At 42.6% G+C, this 23,842-nt stretch overlaps 1 protein-coding gene across 3 annotated transcripts in view; it reads left to right on the forward strand.

The window, feature by feature from the left end:
- The window catches only part of znf148 (zinc finger protein 148), a 55,111-nt gene that overhangs the window by 15,231 nt on the left and 16,038 nt on the right, over nucleotides 1–23,842 (forward strand). For 2 of the 3 annotated variants that reach the window (XM_067987318.1, XM_067987317.1), the window contains exons 2-7: nucleotides 319–388; nucleotides 3,452–3,577; nucleotides 12,777–13,125; nucleotides 14,926–15,051; nucleotides 18,842–18,965; nucleotides 19,619–19,702. In XM_067987318.1, coding sequence (XP_067843419.1) covers nucleotides 12,799–13,125; nucleotides 14,926–15,051; nucleotides 18,842–18,965; nucleotides 19,619–19,702 — 661 coding nt within the window. In that variant the 5' untranslated portion in view covers nucleotides 319–388; nucleotides 3,452–3,577; nucleotides 12,777–12,798. The remainder of the gene's footprint in view (nucleotides 1–318; nucleotides 389–3,451; nucleotides 3,578–12,776; nucleotides 13,126–14,925; nucleotides 15,052–18,841; nucleotides 18,966–19,618; nucleotides 19,703–23,842) is intronic. The other variant, XM_067987319.1, reaches the window with a different exon arrangement.

Consider the following 23,842-nt stretch of genomic DNA (forward strand, 5'->3'; position numbering starts at 1 on the left):
CTACCTAGTAAATTGGATTAAGCAATGTAAATAACATAGGAAAGTAGGAATTTAATACTTCAAAAAATTAAATTCAGAAGTATAGAAAAGACAGAAGAATGTGCAAACAGTGGGGAACGAATGAAGAGCAGTAGATGGTAAAGCAAGTTATTTTGTGTAACTAAATTTTGTGACTGCCATCTGAGGCAGAAAGTTATTAGCTTTTTGAGCAGCCATATGGTGTAAAGAAAATGATCTAGAAATGTTTCTTAATATTCCTTTGGAATAAAATGAATAAGTACAATTTACTAATCTCTCATTATTGTGTTACTCCAACAGAGCTCACTGACTCAATGTACTGACCCTAGTCTCAGCCATAATGGAGAAGAGTTCGCACTGCATCAAAATGGTAGGCAAGACCCCATTGCATTAAATTAGAAAGCAAAATAGATTATATTTTATATGAATTTGCAAATTTGAAGAGTACATTTTCAGTGATTTCATATGTTTCATTTGACATTTATGGATTATAAATTGTCTTATGGCAGAAATGTGAATGTTTTCAAATGCCAAACGTCATAACAAATAATAGTTACCATTTCCTGTCAATTTCTTCTCCTCTTCCTCTCCTCCCCCCAAAGTGACAAGTCCTACTGGGGCTCTATTCCACAGACATTGGGCATCTGTAGGTACTTCATGTGTGAGCTTAGATGGTGAATGTCGGCTGGCTATTTGGCCATGAGAGCATTAAAGCAAGCTGTCCTCACCCAATGTTCACAGGAGTGAAATGTGTACAGTGCGATGTTCTATTTAAAGCATATAAATGCTTTTAAAAACAAATGACCATTTCCCAAGCTTAGTACTGGGAAACCATCTTTCATCAGGCCATTGTATGCTAATGGAGTTGGTCAGGGAGTGGGTGTGTGCAGATGGAATGGAGTGGCATGGGGGAGAGAGCTGCACAGAGGGAAGGGGGAGATATAAGGAGAAGCTGGATAGAGGGAGGATAGCCAGGGATAGTGCACAGTGCGAAGCTTGGAGAGGATACTCAGGAGGTGTGGGGGCGGGGGGGAAGGAACACAGGGACAAGGGGAAGGCAAGAGACAAGCGACAAGCAGAGGGAGATCAGGAAGCTGGTTTGGAGGAAGGGATCAGGGTTACAGTTTTGCAGAGCAGATAGGGGTGAGGAGAAGGTGAACTTTAAATCCAGCTTGACACTGTACTGGAGTAATTCGTCTTGTGGTGTCAAGCCCAAGCAGTGTGATGCTGCTTGACCTGCTGAGTGCTTCCAGCATCTGCTGTTTTTGTTCCAAGCAGCGTGAAGTGGCTTCCGCGTAGGTTCTCAAACTGCCATGTTCAGGAGTTTGATTGGGAGCTGACTCCAAGTTGCTGTCACTTTACATCAAGGCTGAAGCGTTTGCAACCATCTTCAGCCAGAAGTGCCGAGTGGATAATCCATCTCAGCCTCCTCCCGATATCCCCACCTTCACGGAAGCCAGTCTTCGGCCAATTCGATTCACTCCACGTGATATCAAGAAACGGCTGAGTGCACTGGATACAGCAAAGGCTATGGGCCCCGACAACATCCCAGCTGTAGTGCTGAAGACTTGTGCTCCAGAACTAGCTGCGCCTCTAGCCAAGCTGTTCCAGTACAGCTACAACACTGGCATCCACCCGACAATGTGGAAAATTGCCCAGGTATGTCCTGTCCACAAAAAGCAGGACAAATCCAATCTGGCCAATTACCGCCCCATCAGTCTACTCTCAATCATCAGCAAAGTGATGGAAGGTGTCGTCGACAGTGCTATCAAGCGGCACTAACTCACCAATAACCTGCTCACCGATGCTCAGTTTGGGTTCCGCCAGGACCACTCGGCTCCAGACCTCATTACAGCCTTGGTCCAAACATGGACAAAAGAGCTGAATTCCAGAGGTGAGGTGAGAGTGACTGCCCTTGACATCAAGGCAGCATTTGACCGAGTGTGGCACCAAGGAGCCCTAGTAAAATTGAAGTCAATGGGAATCAGGGGGAAAACTCTCCAGTGGCTGGAGTCATACCTAGCACAAAGGAAGATGGTAGTGGTTGTTGGAGGCCAATCATCTCAGCCCCAGGGCATTGCTGCAGGAGTTCCTCAGGGCAGTGTCCTTGGCCCAACCATCTTCAGCTGCTTCATCAATGACCTTCCCTCCATCATAAGGTCAGAAATGGGGATGTTCGCTGATGACTGCACAGTGTTCAGTTCCATTCGCAACGCCTCAGATAATGAAGCAGTCCGAGCCTGCATGCAGCAAGACCTGGACAACATCCAGGCTTGGGCTGATAAGTGGCAAGTAACATTCGCGCCAGATAAGTGCCAGGCAATGACCATCTCCAACAAGAGAGAGTCGAACCACCTCCCCTTGACATTCAACGGCATTACCATCGCCGAATTCCCCCACCATCAACATCCTGGGAGTCACCATTGACCAGAAACTTAACTGGACCAGCCATATAAATACTGTGGCTACGAGAGCAGGTCAGAGGCTGGGTATTCTGCGGAGAGTGACTCACCTCCTGACTCCACAAAGCCTTTCCACCATCTACAAGGCACAAGTCAGGAGTATGATGGAATACTCTCCACTTGCCTGGATGAGTGCAGCTCCAACAACACTCAAGAAGCTCGACACCATCCAAGATAAAGCAGCCCGCTTGATTGGCACCCCATCCACCACCCTAAACATTCACTCCCTTCACCACCGGCGCACTGTGGCTGCAGTGTGCACCATCCACAGGATGCACTGCAGCAACTCGCCAAGGCTTCTTCGACAGCACCTCCCAAACCCGCGACCTCTACCACCTAGAAAGACAAGGGCAGCAGGCGCATGGGAACAACACCACCTGCACGTTCCCCTCCAAGTCACACACCATCCCGACTTGGAAATATATCGCCGTTCCTTCATTGTCACTGGGTCAAAATCCTGGAACTCCCTTCCTAACAGCACTGTGGGAGAACCGTCACCACACGGACTGCAGCGGTTCAAGAAGGCGGCTCACCACCACCTTCTCGAGGGCAATTAGGGATGGGCAATAAATGCCGGCCTTGCCAGCGACGCCCACATCCCGTGAACGAATAAAAAAAAACTACAAAAACCTGCAAAGCAATTAAATTGTCACTTACATGTTGCAATGAGTTAAAAGTGATCGTGTGATTGTGCTCTTACACCATTTCTGAACTCTACCTATTCTGTGACTGCTGGATGCTGGTGCTCGATGATCAAATTGAAAAAGTCTTCTATTCCCCAGCACTGATATCTTGTTGATCAAAACAGGATTAGCCAAAATAGATGTTCTTCAAAGAAAAAGTACACAGTTACAGCTTTTTCCACTTGAGAGCAAGTTTGGTCAATCCCTTGATTTCTGCCAGTTTGTTTCTATGATATTACCTTTGTGAAAATGTTGTGTGTTTTTCAAGAAAATGTTTTTCTTCACCAGCTGCAGTACACCTCATTGATCTAAGACGGTGCGACCTTTTGGGCTGTAGCTTGTGAAACTGATGATGCTTTAGGGACCCACAGTGACGTAACACATCTCAGAATGTGTTAAGTTTGTTCTCAAAAGGTGAGACAACACTGATGTGACGTTGTATTCAGCCATAGTAGCTTTATGTGATACTTAAGAACTTAGAAAATAGGAGCAGGCATAAGCCATAAGGCCCCTCGAGCCTGCTCTGCCGTTCAATAAGATCATGGCTGGTCTTCTATCTCAACTCCACTTTCCCGCTCTATCCCCATATCCCTTGATTCCCTTAGTGTCCATATGTCCATCGATCTCAGTCTTGAATATACTCAACGACTGAGCATCCACAGCTCTTTGGAGTAGAGAATTCCAAAGATTCACAACCTCCTGAGTGAAGAAATTTTTCCTCATCTCGGTCCTAAATGGCCGACCCCTTATCTTGAGACTATGCCCCCTAGTTCTAGACTCTCCAGCCAGGTGAAACAGCCTTCAGCATCTACCCTGTCAAGCCTTCTTAAAACAAAATGTATACGTTTCAATAAGATCACCTCTCATTCTTCTAAACTCCAGAGAGTATAGGCCCATTCTACTCAATCTCTCCTCATAGGACAACCCCCTCATCCCAGGAATCAATCTAGTAAACCTTTGTTGCACCCCCGCTAAGGCAAGTATATCCTTCCTTTGGTAAGGATATCAAAACTGTGCACAGTACTCGAGGTGTGGTCTCACCAGAGCCCTATATAATTGCAGCAAGACCTCCTTACTGTTGTACTCCAACCCTCTTGCAATAAAGGCTCACATAACATTTGTCTTCCTAATTGCTTGCTGTACCTGCATATTAACTTTCTGTAATTTGTGTGCAAGGACACCCAAATCCCTCTGACTGCCAACATTTCCTAGTCTCTCAACTTTAAAAAAAAAAAATTCTGCTTTTCTATTCTTCCCATCAAAGTGGACAATTTCCCCACATTATACTCCATCTGCCACCTTCTCGCCCACTCACCTTAACCTGTCTATATCCCTTTGCAGCCTCTTTGCGTCCTCCTCACAGCTTACTTTCCCACCTTGCTTTGTATCATCAGCCAACTTGGATACATTACACCGGTCCCCTCACCTAAGTCATTGATACAGATTGTAAACAGCTGAGGCCCAAGCACTGAACCTTGCCACACTCCACTAGTTACAACCTGCCAACCTGAAAATGACCTGTTTACTCCTACTCTCTATTTTCTGTCCATTAACCAATCTTCAATCCATGCTAGTATATTGTCCCCAATTTTAGTGATGAGGAAAGATTGGATAGGCTGGGGTTGTTTTCTTTGTAACAGAGGAGGCTGAGGGGTGATTTAATTGAGGTGTATAAAATGATGAGGGGCCTAGATAGGTCCTTCCGGTCCACACTCTTTCCCTTAGGTAGGTCAATAATCAGGGGGCCTAGATTTAAAGTAATTAGTAGAAGGATTAGAGAGGAGCTGAGGACCAGAGGGTGGTAGGGGTCTGGAACTCACTATCTGAAAGGGTGGTAGAGGCAGAAACCCTCATCACATTTTAAAAAGTTCTTGGATATGCACTTGAACTGCCATAACTTACAAGGCAACGAACCAAGTGCTAGAAAGTGGGATTAGGCTGGTTAGCTCTTTTTCGACCGGCACAGACACGACCGGCTGAATGGCCTCCTCCTGTGCCGTAAATTTTTCTTTGTTTCTAATCCCATAAGCCCTAATCTTGTGTAACAACCTCTTGTGTGGCACCTTGTCGCATGTCTTTTGAAAATCCAAATATACTACATCCACTGGTTCCTGCTTATCTACTTTGCTAGTTACAACCTCAAAAAAACTCTAACAGATTTATCAAACATGATTTTCCTTTCATAAAACAGTGTTGACTGCCTAATCATATTATGATTTTCTAAGTGCCCTCTTACTACATTCTTAATAGAAGATCTTAGCATTTTCCCTACTACTAATGTCAGGCTAACTGGCCTATTGTCCCCTGTTTTCTCTCTCCCTCCTTTCTTGAATAGCAGGGTTATATTTGCTACCTTCCAATCCACGGGGACCGTTCTAGAATCTAGGGAATTCTGGAAGATCAAAACCAATACATCCACTATCTCTGCAACCACCTCTTTTAAAACCCTAGGCATCAGGTCCAGGGGATTTGTCGGCATTTAGCCCCATTAATTTCTCCAGTACCTTTTCTTTGCTAATCTTAATCTTAATTAATTTAAGTTCCTCACTCTCATTAGGCCCTTAGTTCCCCACTATTTCCGGTATGTTTTTGTGTCTTCTACTGTGAAGACAGATATAAAATATTTGTTTAACGTCTCTGCCATTTCCTTATTCCCCATTATAATTTCTCCTGTCTCTCCTCTAAGGGACCCACGTTTACTTACTTTTGGTGCTTGTTCTAATATATCCCGTTTTAAGTCCCTATGCTTGTTTTGGGTTTCCCTACTGGAAAAGACCTGCTTGGACTATGTATTTGATTCCAACTGAATGGCAAGCCATAGATGGTACAAAAACCCTTTCAAAGGGACTCTGGACTCTGCAGCTATGAATGAGAAGCATACTGATTCCTGCTTACAAGAGTTCCTAGTGCATAAGCCAGACTTCCAAAGAACACGAGCTGCTGTAGCTGGATCTCCACAATGTGCATCAGTCCAAAATGTCTGTACAGAAGATCAGTGTGAAGCTGTATGTTTGTGTCATCACTGAGAACTGAAATTTGTCCTTTGTTCACAAAAGTTCAGATGCAGAGTTAACCATTGGGTTTATTGGGAGCATGAGTTGAGCAGTGGAAAATTGCTGAGTTTCCTGATGGTACCAAATTACAATTTTCCCCATCTGTGTTCCCATTGAGTGCTAGGGTCAAGTGTGTGAAACTCCTTCCTTATTACGGTTACTTCTAGTTGCATGGTGTAATCTCACACATATATGTCGATCATAAATGGAAATTATAATAAGTTTCAGCAGTAGTGTCCAAGATTTTTGACTTTGTGGATTGTTTAGGTGCATACTGTGGAGCCTCGTACATCACTTATAAAATTTAATTTAATGTTGCCAGTAAGTTGCATATATCTCAAGCTGCTCAAACTAACTAATCTTGGTGTTCTGATTTAGGATTTGTCTACCAATGAGGCAACAACACTGAGAACAGTCCTTTGCAAGCCTTCAGGCCCATGAAATTCAAACCAGATAAAACTAACGACTAAGAAATATAGGTGTATGGAGAAGAGAGATGCCTGAATACCGGGGATGTATTAATAGGACTTGTGGCTCACATATGGCTCACCGTACCTGGCTTCAGTAGCCTTGATTTGCAGCATCTGCTGCTTACATTTATGTAGTGCTGTTCGTGTAACACAACATCTTGAGCTGCTTTGCAGGGGGAGCAATGGACACTGAGCAGGAAGTAGGAAATAAGTTAGGGGAAATTACCAAAAACATGGTTGAAGAGGTAAATATTGAGGAGGGTTTTAAATGTAATGAAAGAGGTAACAAGGTGAAAAGGCTTAAGGAAAGAATTCTGGGGTGCAAGGCACAGTGGCTCATTGCTCTTTTTTTAAAAACAAAAGAATGAACATGTGTTTATGTAGCACCTTTCACGTCCTCATGACGTCTCAAAGTGCTTTGCAGCCAAGTACTTTTCAAGTGTAGACACTTGTAATGTAGGCAAATGTGGGTGCTAATTTGCACTTAGTAAGGTCCCACAAACAGCATTGAGATAAGTGACCTGTATAGGGCATTAGGTGTCAGCCATGGCCCAGTGGTCTCCCTCTAATTCTCTACCTCTGATGGTGGATTGGAGAAGGGAGGATGCACATTAGACCATAGTCAGAGGAGGATACAAGCTGGCACAAAGGGCTGGTGACGTTTGCAGAGGTGTAGTGGAGTGAGGCCATGGATGAGGAAGTTGGTTTTAAAGTTGATATGTTGGGGTAGGAAGTCAGTGAAAGTTGTCAAGTTCAGAGCTGATGGGTATGTGGGACTTTGCACAGGGTAGGATATGGTCTGCAGAGTCCTAGATGAGTTAGAATTAGTGTAGAATAGAGCTGGGAAGGAGTGTGATGATAGCATTGGTGAAATTCTGTCCTTAGAGAGGACAAATGAAAATTCTTTCTCCCCCAATCCTTTGTGCCCCTTGTTTCTCCTTTCCAATGCTACATCCTGGTGCCCATCCCCCTGAGCGTTTTTTTTTAAAGGCTTAATTTATTTTTAAGTTTAGTAAACAATCTGATAAATTTAGGCATGGCAGGGCAGCTCACATCTGTGCCTGTGCGAACTCCAGGATGCTTCCTGTGTCCTGGACAACCACAGGTGCAGGAAGTCAGTGGGCCGATGAATGGCAGATGGAGTTTAATTTAGATAAATGTGAGGTGATGCATTTTGGTAGATCAAATCGTACCAGGACCTACTCCGTTAATGGTAGGGCGTTGGGGAGAGTTATAGAACAAAGAGATCTAGGAGTACAGGTTCATAGCTCCTTGAATGTGGAGTCACAGGTGGATAGGGTGGTGAAGAAGGCATTCAGCATGCTTGGTTTCATTGGTCAGAACATTGAATACAGGAGTTGGGATGTCTTGTTGAAGTTGTACAAGACATTAGTTAGGCCACACTTGGAATACTGTGTACAGTTCTGGTCACCCTATTATAGAAAGGATATTATTAAACTAGAAAGAGTGCAGAAAAGATTTACTAGGATGCTACCGGGACTTGATGGTTTGACTTATAGGGAGAGGTTGGATAGGCTGAGACTTTTTTCCCTGGAGAGTAGGAGGTTAAGGGGTGATCTTATAGAAGTCTATAAAATAATGAGGGGCATAGATAAGATCGATAGTCAAAATCTTTTCCCAAAGGTAGGGGAGTCTATAACGAGGGGGCATAGATTTAAGGTGAGAGGGCAGAGATACAAAAGGGTCCAGAGGGGCAATTTTTTCACTCAAAGGGTGGTGAGTGTCTGGAACGAGCTGCCAGAGGCAGTAGTAGAGGTGGGTACAACCTTGTCTTTTAAAAAGCATTTGGACAGTTGCATGGGTAAGATGGGTATAGAGGGATATGGGCCAAGTGCAGGCAACTGGGACTAGCTTAGTGGTATAAACTGGGCGACATGGACATGTTGGGCCGAAGGGCCTGTTTCCATGTTGTAAACTTCTATGATTCTATAAGTGTCGTCAGCTGGAGGGGCTCGAGCTCTGGATTTCAGAGCTTGAACAGCAGCTGGCGTCACTGCAGTGCGTCTGCGAGGCTGAGAACTATGTGGATCGCACGTTTCAAGAGATGGTCACCCCACAGCTTAAGAGAGTGCAGGCAGAGAGGGACTTGGTGACCGCCAGACAGACAAGGAGGACCAGGCAAGTAGTGCTGGAGTCCCCTGAGTGCATCTCACTCTCTAACCAGTAAATACTGGTTAGAGGGAGAGAGTTCTGCGGAGTGCAGCCAAAGCCAAGTCCACAGCACCATGGATGGCTCAGCTGTACAGAGGGGGAAGGAGAAAGGTCAGGAGAGCAATAGTGATAGGAGGTACTATAGTTAGGGGAGCAGTCAGGCGTTCCTGCGGCAGCAGACGTGATTCCAGGATGTTATGTTGCCTCCCTGGTGCCAGGGTCAAGGATGTCACTGAGCGGCTGCAGAACATTCTGGGGGGAGTTGGGGGGGATGTGGGGGAGAGGATGAACAGCTAGAGGTCGTGGTCCATATTGGTACCAGTGACCTAGGTAGAAAGAGGGATGAGGTCCTGCAGGCAGATTTTAAGGAGTTAGGAAAGAGATTAAGAAACAGGACCTCAAAGGTAGTAATCTCCAGATTACTCCCGGTGTCAGGCGCTAGTGAGTATAGAAATAGAAGGATAGAGCAGATGAATATGTGGCTGGAGTGATGGTGCAGAAGGGAGGGCTTTAGATTCCTGGGGTATTGGGACCAGTTCTGCGGAAGGTAGGACCTGTACAGGCCAGACAGGTTGCACCTCAGTGGAGCTGGGACCAATGTCTTTGTGGGGGTTTAAACTAATTTGGCAGGGGGATGGGCACCAGGATATAACATTGGAAAGGAGAAACAAGGGGCACAAAGGATCGGGGGAGAAAGATACCACTAGAGCAAGTAATAGTACAGTATTAGGTGGGATCAGATTGAGAGAGAGTACAAGAAAGTCTGTGACTGGTTTGCAGTGCATGTGTGTAAACGCACGAAGCGTGGTAAACAAGGTTGGTGAGCTGCAGGCGTAGTCACGTGGGAATACGATGTTGTGGCGATAACGGAGACCTGGTTCAAAGAACGGCAGGTTTGGGTACTAAATGTTCCTGGATGCAAGGTGTTCAGGAAAGAAAGGAGGGGGTTGGCAGTATTGATTAAGGAGAATATTGCAGTACTGGAGGATGTCCTGGAGGGGTCAAGGACAGAATTTATTTGGCTAGAGTTAAGAAATAAAAGAGGTGCCATTACACTACCGGATGTGTTCTACAGGCCACCAACTAGTGGGAAGGATATAGAGGAGCCAATTTGCAGGGAAATTACAGAGAGGTGCAACAGCAATAGAGTAGGGACCTCAACTATCCTAATATAGACTGGGATTACAATAATATAAGGGGCAAAGAGGGGGAGGAATTTTTGAAATGTGTTCAGGATAACTTTCTTAACCAGTATGTTTCCGGCCCAAAGAGGAAAGAGGCATTGCTGGACTTGGTTCTCGGGAATGAGGCGGGCCAAGTGGAGCAAGTGTCAGTGGGGGAGCATTTAGGGAGCAGCAATCATAGTATCATAAGGTTTAGAATAGCTATGGAAAAGGACATGGGCCACTCTAAAGTAAAAATACTCAATCGGAGGAGAGCCAATTTCAGTGGGATGAGAACAGATCTGGCCCAGGTAAATTGGAATCAACGATTGGCAGGCAAAACTGTAATTGAACAATGGGTGGCCTTTAAAGAGAAGATGGTTCGGGTACAGTTTAGGCACATTCCCACGAGGCAGAAAGGTAGAGCAACTAAAGCCAGAGCATCCTAGATGACGAAAGAGTTAGTGAGTAAGATGAGACGGAAAAAAGGGGTGTATAACAGATGTCGGGTTGATAACACAAGAGAGAACCAGGCTGAATATAGAAAGTTCAGAGGGGAAGTGAAAGGGAAAAAAAGGGCAAAGAGAGAGTATGAGAATAGATTGGCAGCCAACATAAAAGGGAATCCAAAAGTCTTCAACAGGCATGTAAACGGGTAGTAAGAGGAGGGGTGGGGCCGCTTAGGGACCATAAAGGAGACTTAATCATGGAGGCAGAGGGGATAGCTGAGGTACTAAATGAGTACTTCGCATCTGTCAAGAAAGAAGATGCTGCCAGAGTCTCAGTAAAGGAAGATATAGTTGAGATACTGGATGGACTAAAAATTGATAAAGAAGAGGCACTTGAAAGGCTAGCTGTACTTAAAGTAGATAAGTCATCCGGTCTGGATGGGATGCATCTTAGGTTGCTGAGGTAAGTAAGGGTGGAAATTACAGAGGTATTGGCCATAATCTTCCAAACATCCGTAGGTACGGGGGTGGTGCCAGAGGACTGTAGAATTGCTCAAAAAATTCTGCAGTCTTGTTCAAAAAAAGGGTGTCGGGATAAAGCCAGCAACTATAGGCCAGTCAGTTTAACCTCAGTGGTGGGGAAACTTTTAGAAACGATAATCCAGGACAGAATTAACTGTCACTTCAACAAGTACGGATTAATTAGGGAAAGCCAGCACGGATTTGTTAAAGGCAAATCGTGTTTAACTAACCTGATAGAGTATTTGATGTGATAACATAAGAGGGTAGATGAGGACAATGGAGTTGATGTGGTGTATATGAACTTTCAAAAGGCGTTTAATAAAGTGCTGCATGGTTGGCTTATCAAGATTGTGGCCCATGGAATAAAGGGGGCAGTAGCAACACGGATGCAGAATTGGCTAAGGGACAGGAAACAGAGTAGTGGTGAACGGTTGTTTTTCGGACTGGAGGGAGGAGTACAGTGGTGTTTCCCAGGGGTCGGTGCTGGGACCACTGCTTTCCTTTTTATATATTAATGACTTGCGTGTACAGGGCATAATTTCAAAATTTGCAGATGACACAAAATTTGGAAGTGTAGTAAACAGTGAGGAGGATAGTGATAGACTTCAAGAGGATACGTGGCAGATAAAATGCGAAGTGATACATTTCGATAGGAAGAACGAGGAGAGGCACAGGAACAGGGAGATTTGGGGGTATATGTGCACAAATCGTTGAAGGTGGCAGGGCAGGTTGAGAAAGCGGTTAAAAAGGCATGTGAGATCCTGGGCTTTATAAATAGAGGCATAGACTACAAAAGTATAGAAGTCATGATGAACCTTTATAAAACACTGGTTCGGCCACAACTGGAGTATTGTGTCCAGTTCTGGGCACCGTATTTTGGAAAGATGTGAAGGCCTTAGAGAGGGTGCAGAAGAGATTTATTAGAATGATTCCAGGGATGAGGAACTTTAGTTACATGGATAGACTGGAGAAGCTGTGGTTGTTCTCCTTGGAACAGAGATGGTTGCGAGGAAATTTGATAGTTATTCAAAATCATGAATGGTCTAGATAGAGTAGATAAAGAGAAACTGTTCCCATTGGCGGAAGGGTCAAGGACCAGAGGACATAGATTTAAGGTGATTGGCAAAAGAACCAAAGGTGACATGAGGAAAAACTTTTTTACACAGCGAGTGGTTAGGATCGGGAATGTACTGCCTGAGGGGGTGGTGGAGGCAGATTCAATCATGGCCTTCAAAAGGAAACTGAATAAGTACTTGAAAGGAAAAAATTTGCAGGGCTACGAGGATAGGGTGGGGGAGTGGGACTAGCTGGATTGCTCTTGCATGGAGCCGGCGTGGACTCGATGGGCTGAATGGCCTCCTTCCGTGCTGTAACCTTTCCATGATTGTATGTTCAAAGACCTTTTGAGAGAACAGGAGGTTGAATTTTAAGGATGAGATGTAGGTGAGCTTTTTTATTGGGGGTAATGACAGCAGTATTGAAAGGGAGAGGTCAATTCTTTTCACTTTGTTCATAGATATTTCTGATAGTGTGCTGCATTCACGTATGGATCCATTTTCTTACTAGTGAATACAATTAGTAACAAGCTATTGGTATGAACTGCTCTTCTTAACAGTTATTTTCTGTTTTGGAAGTAATGAATGCAAGTGGAAAGGAAATATATTACCTGCCCTGGTGCAAGTATGCAGATTGTCCTTTTTTTGCTATAAACTTATAATGGCCATGACAACCTATATCCTTGCTAATGAGCTTTATCACAGTATTATATATTGTCTTTTTTTCAGATTAAAAAAATCTTACTGAAGAATGAATATTGAAGACAAGCTTGATCGGATTTTTCTTAAATGCAGCAGTATAAATGAAATGCAGGCTTCCAGACCACTGGTTGTGGTGGGTGGGGTCTCTGATCAGCCCTCTGTACATATAGGAGCACAGGAAACTGTATTGGAAGAGAGGGAGATCTCTCATGAAGAAATTCTCCAGCAAGAAACTGTATTGCAGGAAAGTGCCCTCCCGCAGGAGGAACTTATTTCACATGACGAACTAATGATCCATGAGGAAACAGTTAAAAATGAAGATGATGAGAATGATGGGCATGAAAGGCTCCCTCAAGAGTTAACATATGAGCTAAATGTGAGTGATGTCACTCTACATATTTTATCTTTTTTATTCCATATAAGTAGAATTACTAAATAGGTAATTAGGCAACAGTGCATTCTTAGTAATGGGAAGCAAGAATTTTATCAATGGTTTTTCTCTCACTATACTTTATACGGACATCTGAATATACGAAAAGATGGACAGGAAAAGACTGGTCTACCGAGCTGGTCCCAGTCACAACAAAACCAAGCATTGTGAGTCCCAGTGTTCCCTCCCACTCGTAGTCATGTAACCTCCTGGGAGAGGCAATAAAACAGATATTCGCAATTTATACTTGGTAGATGTTTGCAACTTTTTAAAATCTTATCATTTATTATAAAAATGACAAAACATAATTTATTTTAAATTCTGTAGAAAATACAGTGCTGTATTAAATGCTCTAATTAGACTGGAGGTTTCACCATCTCTTCTATAGTGAAGATTTAATTTTTAGATTTTGATTCACTGGTTTTCAGAATGAATTTTCACAATGTAACTTGAAATACTGCTTGAATGGTGGCATCGTGCTGTAGTACATTGATATACTAGTACAGTACGCACTAGATTCACTACCTGGTGAGTGAAATCCACCTATTTGGCAAGATGCTTTCCCAAGGAATGAGGTCAAGTCAGAAGTTTACTGTGGGTCACTTATGTGCAGCCTTAAATTGTGTTGTGACAGCAGTATTGATAGGACCTTGCCTGTCAGTTGTAAGTGACTCCAAGGCATAAGGAATCTTGCACAGATAAGGTATACTTGGGAGATGGCAAAATGTGGAAATAAGCATTTTTGTGTCACTAATTATGCAGTATATTTTTGTTTTATTGTCAGTAAAAGCCCTGGTTTTATTCACGTTTATCACAATTTAACATAGCAATTGTATTTATGCAACTGAATTCCTTAATTTTAATTTGGTTGTATTATGCTATGAGCTCTTAACCTCCCTTCTACCTTTGGCTCCATTATATTATGGCATTATGGTTAAGTAACTAGCATATCTAAAGGGTAGTTTGTGTGTGAAGGAATGATGATGCTTTCGGGGATAAGTGCTTTCCAGCATCTGTGTCTGCATGTTGTCCACTTGGAGAAAACTAGAGTGATGCTGACTGACAAGGGAGCAGGCGTTCTTTAACTTCCCTGAGTAGTACTGGGTGCCTTACTATAATAAGGGAATGCATTCAGTTTGTGTTTAGACAGGTTACAACTGGAATTCTGTTTACGCACTCTGATAAATGTTTACTAAAGATAAAAACTAACTAATTGTAACACCAATCATAGAAAGCAGGAGGAATCACAAATACTGGAAATCAGAAATGAAGATGCAGAAGTACCCAGTAGGTCAGTCAGCATCTGTAAAGAGAAAAGAAAGTTTATCATGTTTCTGGATGTGTACCGTTCCTCAGATTTGGATTTTTGAGCATTTTTTAATGTGGACCATTTATAAGGTTTCTTGACAACTTTGATACAGTAATATGTAAAATTTATGTTGGCCCATTATCTTGTCATTTTATTTTCTGCTGTTTCAGATTTGCATATTTATCATGGTACATGGTTGAGGACAGTTAGACAGCAATTGCTATGATATTTTGCAATATTATCCTTTGTTGCCATTTGAGTCAGATGCTAGCATACTGTATAGTTGCTTTTAACATAGTATCAATCTTTGTTTTAATAATAGAAGTATATGCTACAGCAGCTTTCAGTTACCTTGCACTGGTATTTTTGGAACAATACCCTGCATTAGTTGGATTTGAATTTAATTTAATTTTTTGTACCACTTTGTCATTCTAAAGGTAAATGTAAAACAGGAAATCCAATATGCTGAAGAAGCTGGACAACTGAAGAAAGATAAAGGGCAACAAAAAGAACCAATAGACTTGCAAAAGAAGAAGAAAAGGAAGCAGCGTTCTCCTTCAAAGGTAAATTGTGGTTACAGATGACCTCTCCAGTGGTTTTCAAAAGTATGTGTATGTGTCCTCTACAAATATTGACTTCCTCCTGTCACATTTCCTATCCCCCCTCTGTCAGTGCAATTTTCCTTTTAAGCAGCTATCATACCACAATATTTTTAACGAGTATACAGCAACAGAAGTTTGGGGTTTTAATACTAGATATATTCTTGGATTCAGTGCCATCAACCATTCTGTAAGCAGAGCTCATGTCTGCCATGGTCCCAGTATACCTTTTTCTGCCCATTATCTAGGCTAACGATAGCAAGACCCAGGAATTGCAACAGGGACCCCTAATTCTGTACACGAGCTATTGGTGCCGTCATCTGATCTCCTCATCTTCGGTAAGCAGAAGAACATAACAGGCCGTAGTTCGGGCTACAAACCAACAGACAAATTAATTAACGTTCAGTACAAGCTGTTTTATAAGATGTCATATATGAAAATTAAGGCAAGTGACACTAAAGGAAATATCGCTGTCCATGTGATAAAAATTAACTGTTTCTCCAAGTTGTATAGAATGCACATTATCTAGCTAATTTTCACACCTTCAGACAAGGGAGCAAGGTGCATAGTTCAGGAATGCCTTGGTTCGTGTTTGATTGCTATCAGCTGTAATTGAAGGGGGAATCTAACGGTATTTGATACAGATCAATGAATCAAACCAATCTTGTCAATTCAAGCATCCGATGTAATTGACCAGCTCTACATATGATGTAGTTGAAAAGAATAGTTTTATTTCAGTGTATCTAAAAAGGATTTTGAATGATATATGCAGCTGACTTCAACCCAGTCAGCAGAGATACAGAGGCAGGGAGAGGCTCTGTGATAGCTTTTGCTATGTAAAAAGTGAGTGACCACTTTTCAGTCTTTAATTGTATGTTGAGAGTTAGCGCAGGATCTTTGTTTTCACATTTAGACAACAGTAAAGGTTGTAATTTTTGTAAATGTACAGTATGTACTGAATACTGTTCATTTATGTGTTGAATGTTAAAATAATTTGTCTGTTTATAGCCTGAACCATGGTCTGATAGATTATATATTCTTCTGCTTACCGAAGATGAGGAGATCAGAGGGCGATGTGATATTTTTCAGTAAGCTGGAATAGTGGCAAGGATTCTCTGTTTGATTCCTGGGTCTTTCTATGTTTACTGAGACATTGGGCAGATAAAGAAAGGGACTCTGGTTTATAGGAGACGCAAGGTCTGTATACAGGAGTAGTTTCTGATGTTGAATCCACGTACATATCTGGTGTAAAAACACTAAAATGCAACAGCAAGCATAGAGAGAAAGTTAAGGGGGTACCTAATAGAGGATTTCAAAAATATGTAAGATTTTAAATGAGCAAATAGTGAAAGATTGTTTCCTACTGGTTGGTGAAAAGATAACAAGGGATTATAGACTGAGGATTTTCACTAGGAAAATGAAAGCAGTGGAGGTGCTATAGTTGACCACAGCACACCTGGACTAGTCCGCAGAAAAATGAGCAAGGACTCCCACTCCTGATCATTATCCAGTGACCTGTGGTGAAAGCTGCATGTATGTATATGGACATTGAGTAAGGAGAAGGTTGTGCTCACCTGCACTACCTCTGTGATTTTATTGACACCGTTGAGGACCACACATGAAGAATGGCCACATGGGTGAAGTACTGGTTGAGGAATGGAGGGCTGCTGGCACCTGTGGGAGAAGAACCTCACCTTCAGTCTGCACCTTCAGGACAGCTGGAGAGAAAAATGGTTAAGAAACTAAGTAGCTTAATTTAATAAGAGTCTTCAAAAGAATAACTAGGTATAAGACTGTGTTTTTAATGTTGAATATCTATTGTGTATGCGGTAGATTATTTTCGTTGGCTCCTATTACTTAGTGGCACAAAAAGTTTTTTTTCTTTGTCCAACCTTCAGTTGCATGATCAGGTGCCTTAGTTTTCCCTCATGTATTCTGTGTAGGACTACAGTTTTATTTGCAAATTGCTTTTATCAAACCTGGGAAACTTCAATTGCATTCACCCATGTGTTACAGTTTAATTTTGACATAGAAACATAGAAAATAAGAGCAGGAGTAGGCCATTCGACCCTTCGAGCCTGCTCCGCCATTCAATATGATCATGGCTGATCCTCTATCTCAATACCATATTCCCGCTCTCTCCCCATACCCCTTGATGCCTTCTGTGTCTAGATATCCGTCTATCTCCTTCTGAAATATATTCAGTGACTTGGCCTCCACAGCCTTCTGTGGTAGAGGATTCCACAGGTTCATCACCCTCTGAGTGAAGAAATTTCTCCTCATCTCAGTCCTAAAAGTCCTACACCGTATCCTTAGACTTTGACCCCTCGTTCTGGACCCCCCCCTCAGCCAGGGGAAACATCTTCCCTGCATCCAGTCTGTCCAGCCCTGTCAGAATTTTATACGTTTCAATGAGATCCCCTCTCATTCTTCTAAACTCGAGTGAATACAGGCCTTGTCGACCCAATCTCTTCTCATACGACAGTCCTGCCATCCCAGGAATCAGTCTGGTGAACCTTCGCTGCACTCCCTCCATGGCAAGTATTTCCTTTCTTGGGTAAGGAGACCAAAATTGCACACAATACTCCAGGTGTGGTCTCACCAAGACCCTGTATAACTGCAGTAAGACATCCTTGCTCCTGTACTCAAATCCTCTTGCAATGAAGGCCAACATACCATTTGCTGTTCTAACTGCTTGCTGCACCTGCATGTTTGCTTTCAGTGACTGGTGTACAAGGACACCCAGGTCCCTTTGTACATCAACATTCCCCAATCTATCACCATTTAAATAATACTCCGCCTTTCTGTTTTTCCTTCTGAAGTGGATAACTTCACATTTATCCACGTTATACTGCATCTGCCATGTATTTGCCCACTCACTCAACTTGTCTAAATGGCCTCGAAGCCTCTTTGCATCCTCCTCACAATCCTACCTAGTTTTATGTCATCAGCAAACTTGGAAATATTACATTTGGTTCCCTCATCCAAATCATTGATATATATTGTGAATAGCTAGGGCCCAAGCACTGATTCCTGCCTTACCCCACTAGTCACTGCCTGCTATTCCGAAAAAGACCCGTTTATTCCTACTCTGTTTCCTGTCTGTTAACCAATTTTCAATCCATGCCAATACATTACCCCCAATCCCATGTGCTTTAATTTTGCACACTAACCTCATATGTGGGACTTTATCAAAGGTCTTCTGAAAATCCAAATAAACCACATCCATTGGTTCTCCCTTATCTGTTCTACCAGTTACATCCTCAAAAAAAAAAACTCCAGTATGTTTGTCAAACACGATTTCCCTTTCATAAATCCATGTTGACTTTGTCTAATCGCGTTGATATTTTCTAAGTGTCCTGTTATCACATCCTTTATAATAGACTCTAGCATTTTCCCTACTACTGATGTTAGGCTAACCGGTCTGTAGTTCCCTGTTTTCTCTCCCTCCTTTTTTAAATAGTGGGGTTACATTTGCCACCCTCCAATCTGCAGGGACTGTTCCATAATCTATAGAATTTTGGAAGATGACAACCAATGCATCCACTATTTCCATGGCTACCTCTTTTAGTACTCTGGGATGCAGATTATCAGGCCCTGGGGATTTATTGGCTTTCAGTCCCATTAATCTTTACATCAAGCTTTAGCACAGTATCTGTGGCTTGTACTAACAGAAGCAATTAGGTAAATTGTCTAATACGTTCTGTGTTGGAATAAGACTGAATCTTGGTTCTTTACGCTTATTTTTCTTCAGATTCTAACAATAAATGAAGATGGATCACTTGGGCTAAAATGCCTGAAATCTCACATCTGTGAGCACTGTAATGCTGCCTTTCGTACCAACTACCACTTGCAAAGACACGTTTTCATCCATACGGGTATGGCTGATTCTGACATGTATAAAACTGTTCATTAGATCCTATTTTTTTTAAAATGTACGATTGTTGATAGAATTTTATTGACTGGAAGAAATATTATATCATTCAAGGCATAAGGCAGTCAACAGTACATATATCTTAGTAAATTTAAATTATTACTATATTAGTGATTTAGTTGAATTACCACTTGTAGTTCTGCATTTTCCTGCCCCATAGTGAAGTATGCTTTGATGCAGACCAAACTATTTACAAATGTTATTTTATTGACTGATTCCATGTTGCCTGAGTTCTCATGCTGACATTCATACATAAGGTATATGATACAGATGTAACACAGGAGAAGAGAAATGTGTTGGATGTACAAAATGTTTGGGAAATGTGTTTGTCCCTCAATACCATATAATTGGTAAACATAGAACATGTTCTCCTGCTCCCTCCCTCCCATTGGTAAGTTGCATGTGAATGGTGACATCAGTGCAATATCTTCACATTTGATTAGGGCTAGTGTTTAGAATGACTGACTAAATCAGATATTATACTACATGGGATTTTGGGACTTTTGCTGGTATTTTGCAGGATTGAAGTTTGCAGTTCTGTCCATTTTGTTGTGAAGATGGGTTTTTTGATGCCAAAACTTTTTTCATTTTTTGAAGGGGAAAAGCCGTATCAGTGCAGCCAGTGTAGCATGCGTTTTATTCAGAAGTATTTGCTGCAAAGACATGAGAAGATTCATACTGGTAAGTAGGATTGAATCCAGTGAGTCGTAGTATGAATACTGCTCACACATGGAGTGATCAGAAGGTGCAGTATTTTTAGTTCTGATGTATATGTTTGTTGTCTCCTTCTGAGTACTTTCTTGTGTACAAAACAAATTCTAGCTGCTATTTCTTCATTTACTTTTGTGCTATTTTCCTTTTTCTTCCACCAGCAAAGTTTCACAACTTCAAGGGTCAAAAAAATGTAACCGCTGTTTTAACAACATTATTTGAATAATAGAAATTAAATTCAGGGATAAAATAACAGCCAGTTTGCGCAGTGTTTAGCACTTCTCCTTGGAAAAGCGCTTGAGCTCACCCATCACTCTTTGAATCTTCTCTACTGCCCGTACAACAGTACTTTCAAAGTTGTGGAAAATGCTGTAAACTCTGCTATTGCTTTGAAAATTCTAGCCTTATCTGATCAATAGTATATATTTTGGCTTAGTCCCAGCACTGCTGTTTTTGTTACATATGTTACTTATCGCTTGGACTGGACACTTGAATGCTAGAGTGAATCTTTTTTCTTCATAACGGCAGTAATTTGCATTTATATAGTGCCTTCAACGGTAGTTAAATGTTCCAATGCACTTCACAGAAGCAAAAACAAACCTGGATGCCACACTAAAGAAGATAAGATTATGAAGGGTAACTTAAAACTTGCTTAAAGAGGTGGGTTTTAAGGAGGGTCTGAAAGGAGGAGAGACATGGAGAGCCTAAGCTGTTTAGAGAAGGAATTCCAGAGTACTGAAGACACTGCCACCAATGGTGGGATGAAGGGAAGGGAGGATGCACAACAGGCTGGAGTCAGAGAAATGTTCGGGGGGGAGGGATGGGTTGTATGGCTGAAGGAGGTTACAGAGACTAGGTCGGCAAAGCTATGGAGGCATTTAAACGCAAGGGTGAGTTGGACAACCGGGGACCAGTGTAGGTGGATAATCATGACTTTGTGCGGGATAGCATACGGGCAGCAGAGTTTTGGATGAGCTGAAGTTTACGGATGGTGACCGATTGGAAGCTTGCTGGGACAACATTGAAGTAAGTGAGTCTGGAGGTGACAGACATGGATGTAGATTTCATTGGCAAATGGCCTGAGCTAAAGGCAGAGGGCGGGTAGTGTTACGGAGGTGGAAGTAGGTGGTCTTTATGATGAGGATGTGGGGTCAGAAACTCAGATCGGGGTTGAACAGGACACCATGGTTGTGAACTGTCTGGTTCAACCTGAGAGAGTGGCTAGGGAAGGGGATGGAGTCAGTGGTGAGGGTTCTGGGCTTCACTCTTCCCAATGTTTAGCTGGAGGAATTTATGGCTCGTCCAAGAATGGATGTTGTACAAGTAGTCTAACAGCAGAGAGGATGTGGGAGGCATCCAAGGTGGTATAGAGGTAGAGCTGAGTGCCACTAGTGTATATGTGGAAGCTGACTCCATGTCTGCGGATGATGTTGCCATGGAGCAGCATGTAGTTGACGAAGAGGAGAGGGCCGAGGATGAATCTTTGGGGGACTCCTGAGGTGGTGGTGTGAAAGTGGCAGGAGAAGCCATTATTAGAGATGCTCTGGCTAGGATTGGATAGATAAGAGTGGAACCAGGCAAAAGCAGTTCTACCAAACTGGACAATCAAGGACGGTGATGTGATCAACTGTGTCAAAAGCTGCAAGGAGGTTGAAGAGAGCGAGGATTACATTGGACATGTCCATAACCTTTTAAGTGGGCTGGCACCATACAACGCTTCTTAACAAGTTACCAACATATGGCTTCCCATGAAAGCTTGTTCATGACTATCTAGTTTGTTATTTTTCTCTATCTGTGTTGTAGTTTATAGTTCATCCTGTGTCTCTTTTAAGAGGTCCCCTACATTTTATTGAAGAGAAGTATTAAAGGAGAATTATGCACAGTAATTTTTTTCTTTAATTGTCTTCTACTTTCAGTACACTAAAAAAAAATAACTTTGTAATTAATTTTAAAACTGATGTGTACCAAAACTTCTGTAGTGTAGAATTCATAATGGGGAGATGTGGAGCACTCGTTTATTCTATTCATCAGAAGGACTTTGGTTTAGTTCTTTAGTGAATAAAGTTTCCTCTTATGCATTTTTTTTTTCTTTGAGGGCTTAAATGCTGCGCATTATTCATATTTTTTCCTCCCCTTTTACATTCAATTTCATGGCTTCTGCTTGCCACCTCTGTCCTTGTTCATTTGGGAAAGTAAAACTGTGTGGCTTGAGAAAGTAAAACTGTGTGGTTTAAACTAATGTGGCAGGGGGATGGGAACCGATGCAGGAAGTCAGTGGGAAATAAAGTGGTGACAGAAACAAAAGGCAGTAAGGGAGAGTGTACAGAACATGACCGGACAGATGGTCTGAGAAAGCAGGGCAAAGACCAAGGGAAGTCTAGATTAAACTGCATTTATTTCAATGCAAGAAGTCTGATGGGCAAGGCAGATGCACTCAGGGCATGGATGGGTACATGGGACTGGGATGTTATAGCTATTACTGAAACATGGCTAAGGGAGGGGCAGGACTGGCAGCTCAATGTTCCAGGGTACAGATGCTATAGGAAAGATAGAGCAGGAGGTAAGAGAGGAGGGGGAGTTGCGTTCTTGATTAGGGAGAACATCACGGCAGTAGTGAGAGGGGATATATCCGAGGGTTCGCCCACTGAGTCCATATGGGTAGAACTGAAAAATAAGAAGGGAGAGATCACTTTGATAGGATTGTACTACAGACCCCCAAATAGTCAACGGGAAATTGAGGAGCAAATATGTAAGGAGATTACAGACAGCTGCAAGAAAAATAGGGTGGTAATAGTAGGGGACTTTAACTTTCCCAACATTGACTGGGACAGCCATAGCATTAGGGGCTTGGATGGAGAGAAATTTGTTGAGTGTATTCAGGAGGAATTTCTCATTCAGTATGTGGATGGCCCGACTAGAGAGGGGGCAAAACTTGACCTCCTCTTGGGAAATAAGGAAGGGCAGGTGACAGAAGTGTTAGTGAGGGATCACTTTGGGACCAGTGATCATAATTCCATTAGTTTTAAGATAGCTATGGAGAATGATAGGTCTGGCCCAAAAGTTAAAATTCTAAATTGGGGAAAGGCCAATTTTGATGGTATTAGACAGGAACTTTCAGAAGTTGATTGGGAGAGTCTGTTGGCAGGCAAAGGGACGTCTGGTAAGTGGGAGGCTTTCAAAAGTGTGTTAACCAGGGTTCAGGGTAAGCACATTCCTTATAAAGTGAAGGGCAAGGCTGGTAGAAGTAGGGAACCTTGGATGACTCGGGAGATTGAGGCACTAGTCAAAAATAAGAAGGAGGCATATGACATGCATAGGCAGCTGGGATCAAGTGGATCCCTTGAAGAGTATAGAGATTGCCGGAGTAGAGTTAAGAGAGAAATCAGGAGGGCAAAAAGGGGATATGAGATTGCTTTGGCAGATCAGGCAAAGGTGAATCCAAAGAGCTTCTACAAATACATAAAGGGCAAAAGGGTAACTAGGGAGAGAGTAGGGCCTCTTAAGGATCAACAAGGTCATCTATGTGCGGAACCACAAGAGATGGGTGAGATCCTGAATGAATATTTCACATCGGTATTTACGGTTGAGAAAGGCATGGATGTTAGGGAACTTGGGGAAATAAATAGTGATGTCTTGAGGAGTGTACATATTACAGAGAGGGAGGTGCTGGAAGTCTTAACGCGCATCAAGGTAGATAAATCTCCGGGACCTGATGAAATGTATCCCAGGACGTTATGGGAGGTTAGGGAGGAAATTGCGGGTCCCCTAGCAGAGATATTTGAATCATCCACCGCTACAGGTGAGGTGCCTGAAGATTGGAGGGTAGCAAATGTTGTGCCTTTGTTTAAGAAGGGCGGCAGGGAAAAGCCTGGGAACTACAGACCAGTGAGCCTGACATCTGTAGTGGGTAAGTTGTTAGAGGGTATTCTGAGGGACAGAATCTACAGGCATTTGGAGAGGCAGGGACTAATTAGGAACAGTCAGCATGGTTTTGTGAGAGGAAAATCATGTCTCACGAATTTGATTGAGTTTTTTGAAGGGGTAACCAAGAAGATAGATGAGGGCTGTGCAGTAGACGTGGTCTACATGGACTTCAGCAAAGCATTTGAC

The sequence above is a fragment of the Heptranchias perlo genome, chromosome 7 (assembly GCF_035084215.1).
Source record: "Heptranchias perlo isolate sHepPer1 chromosome 7, sHepPer1.hap1, whole genome shotgun sequence".
NCBI classification, from domain to species: Eukaryota; Metazoa; Chordata; class Chondrichthyes; order Hexanchiformes; family Hexanchidae; genus Heptranchias; species Heptranchias perlo.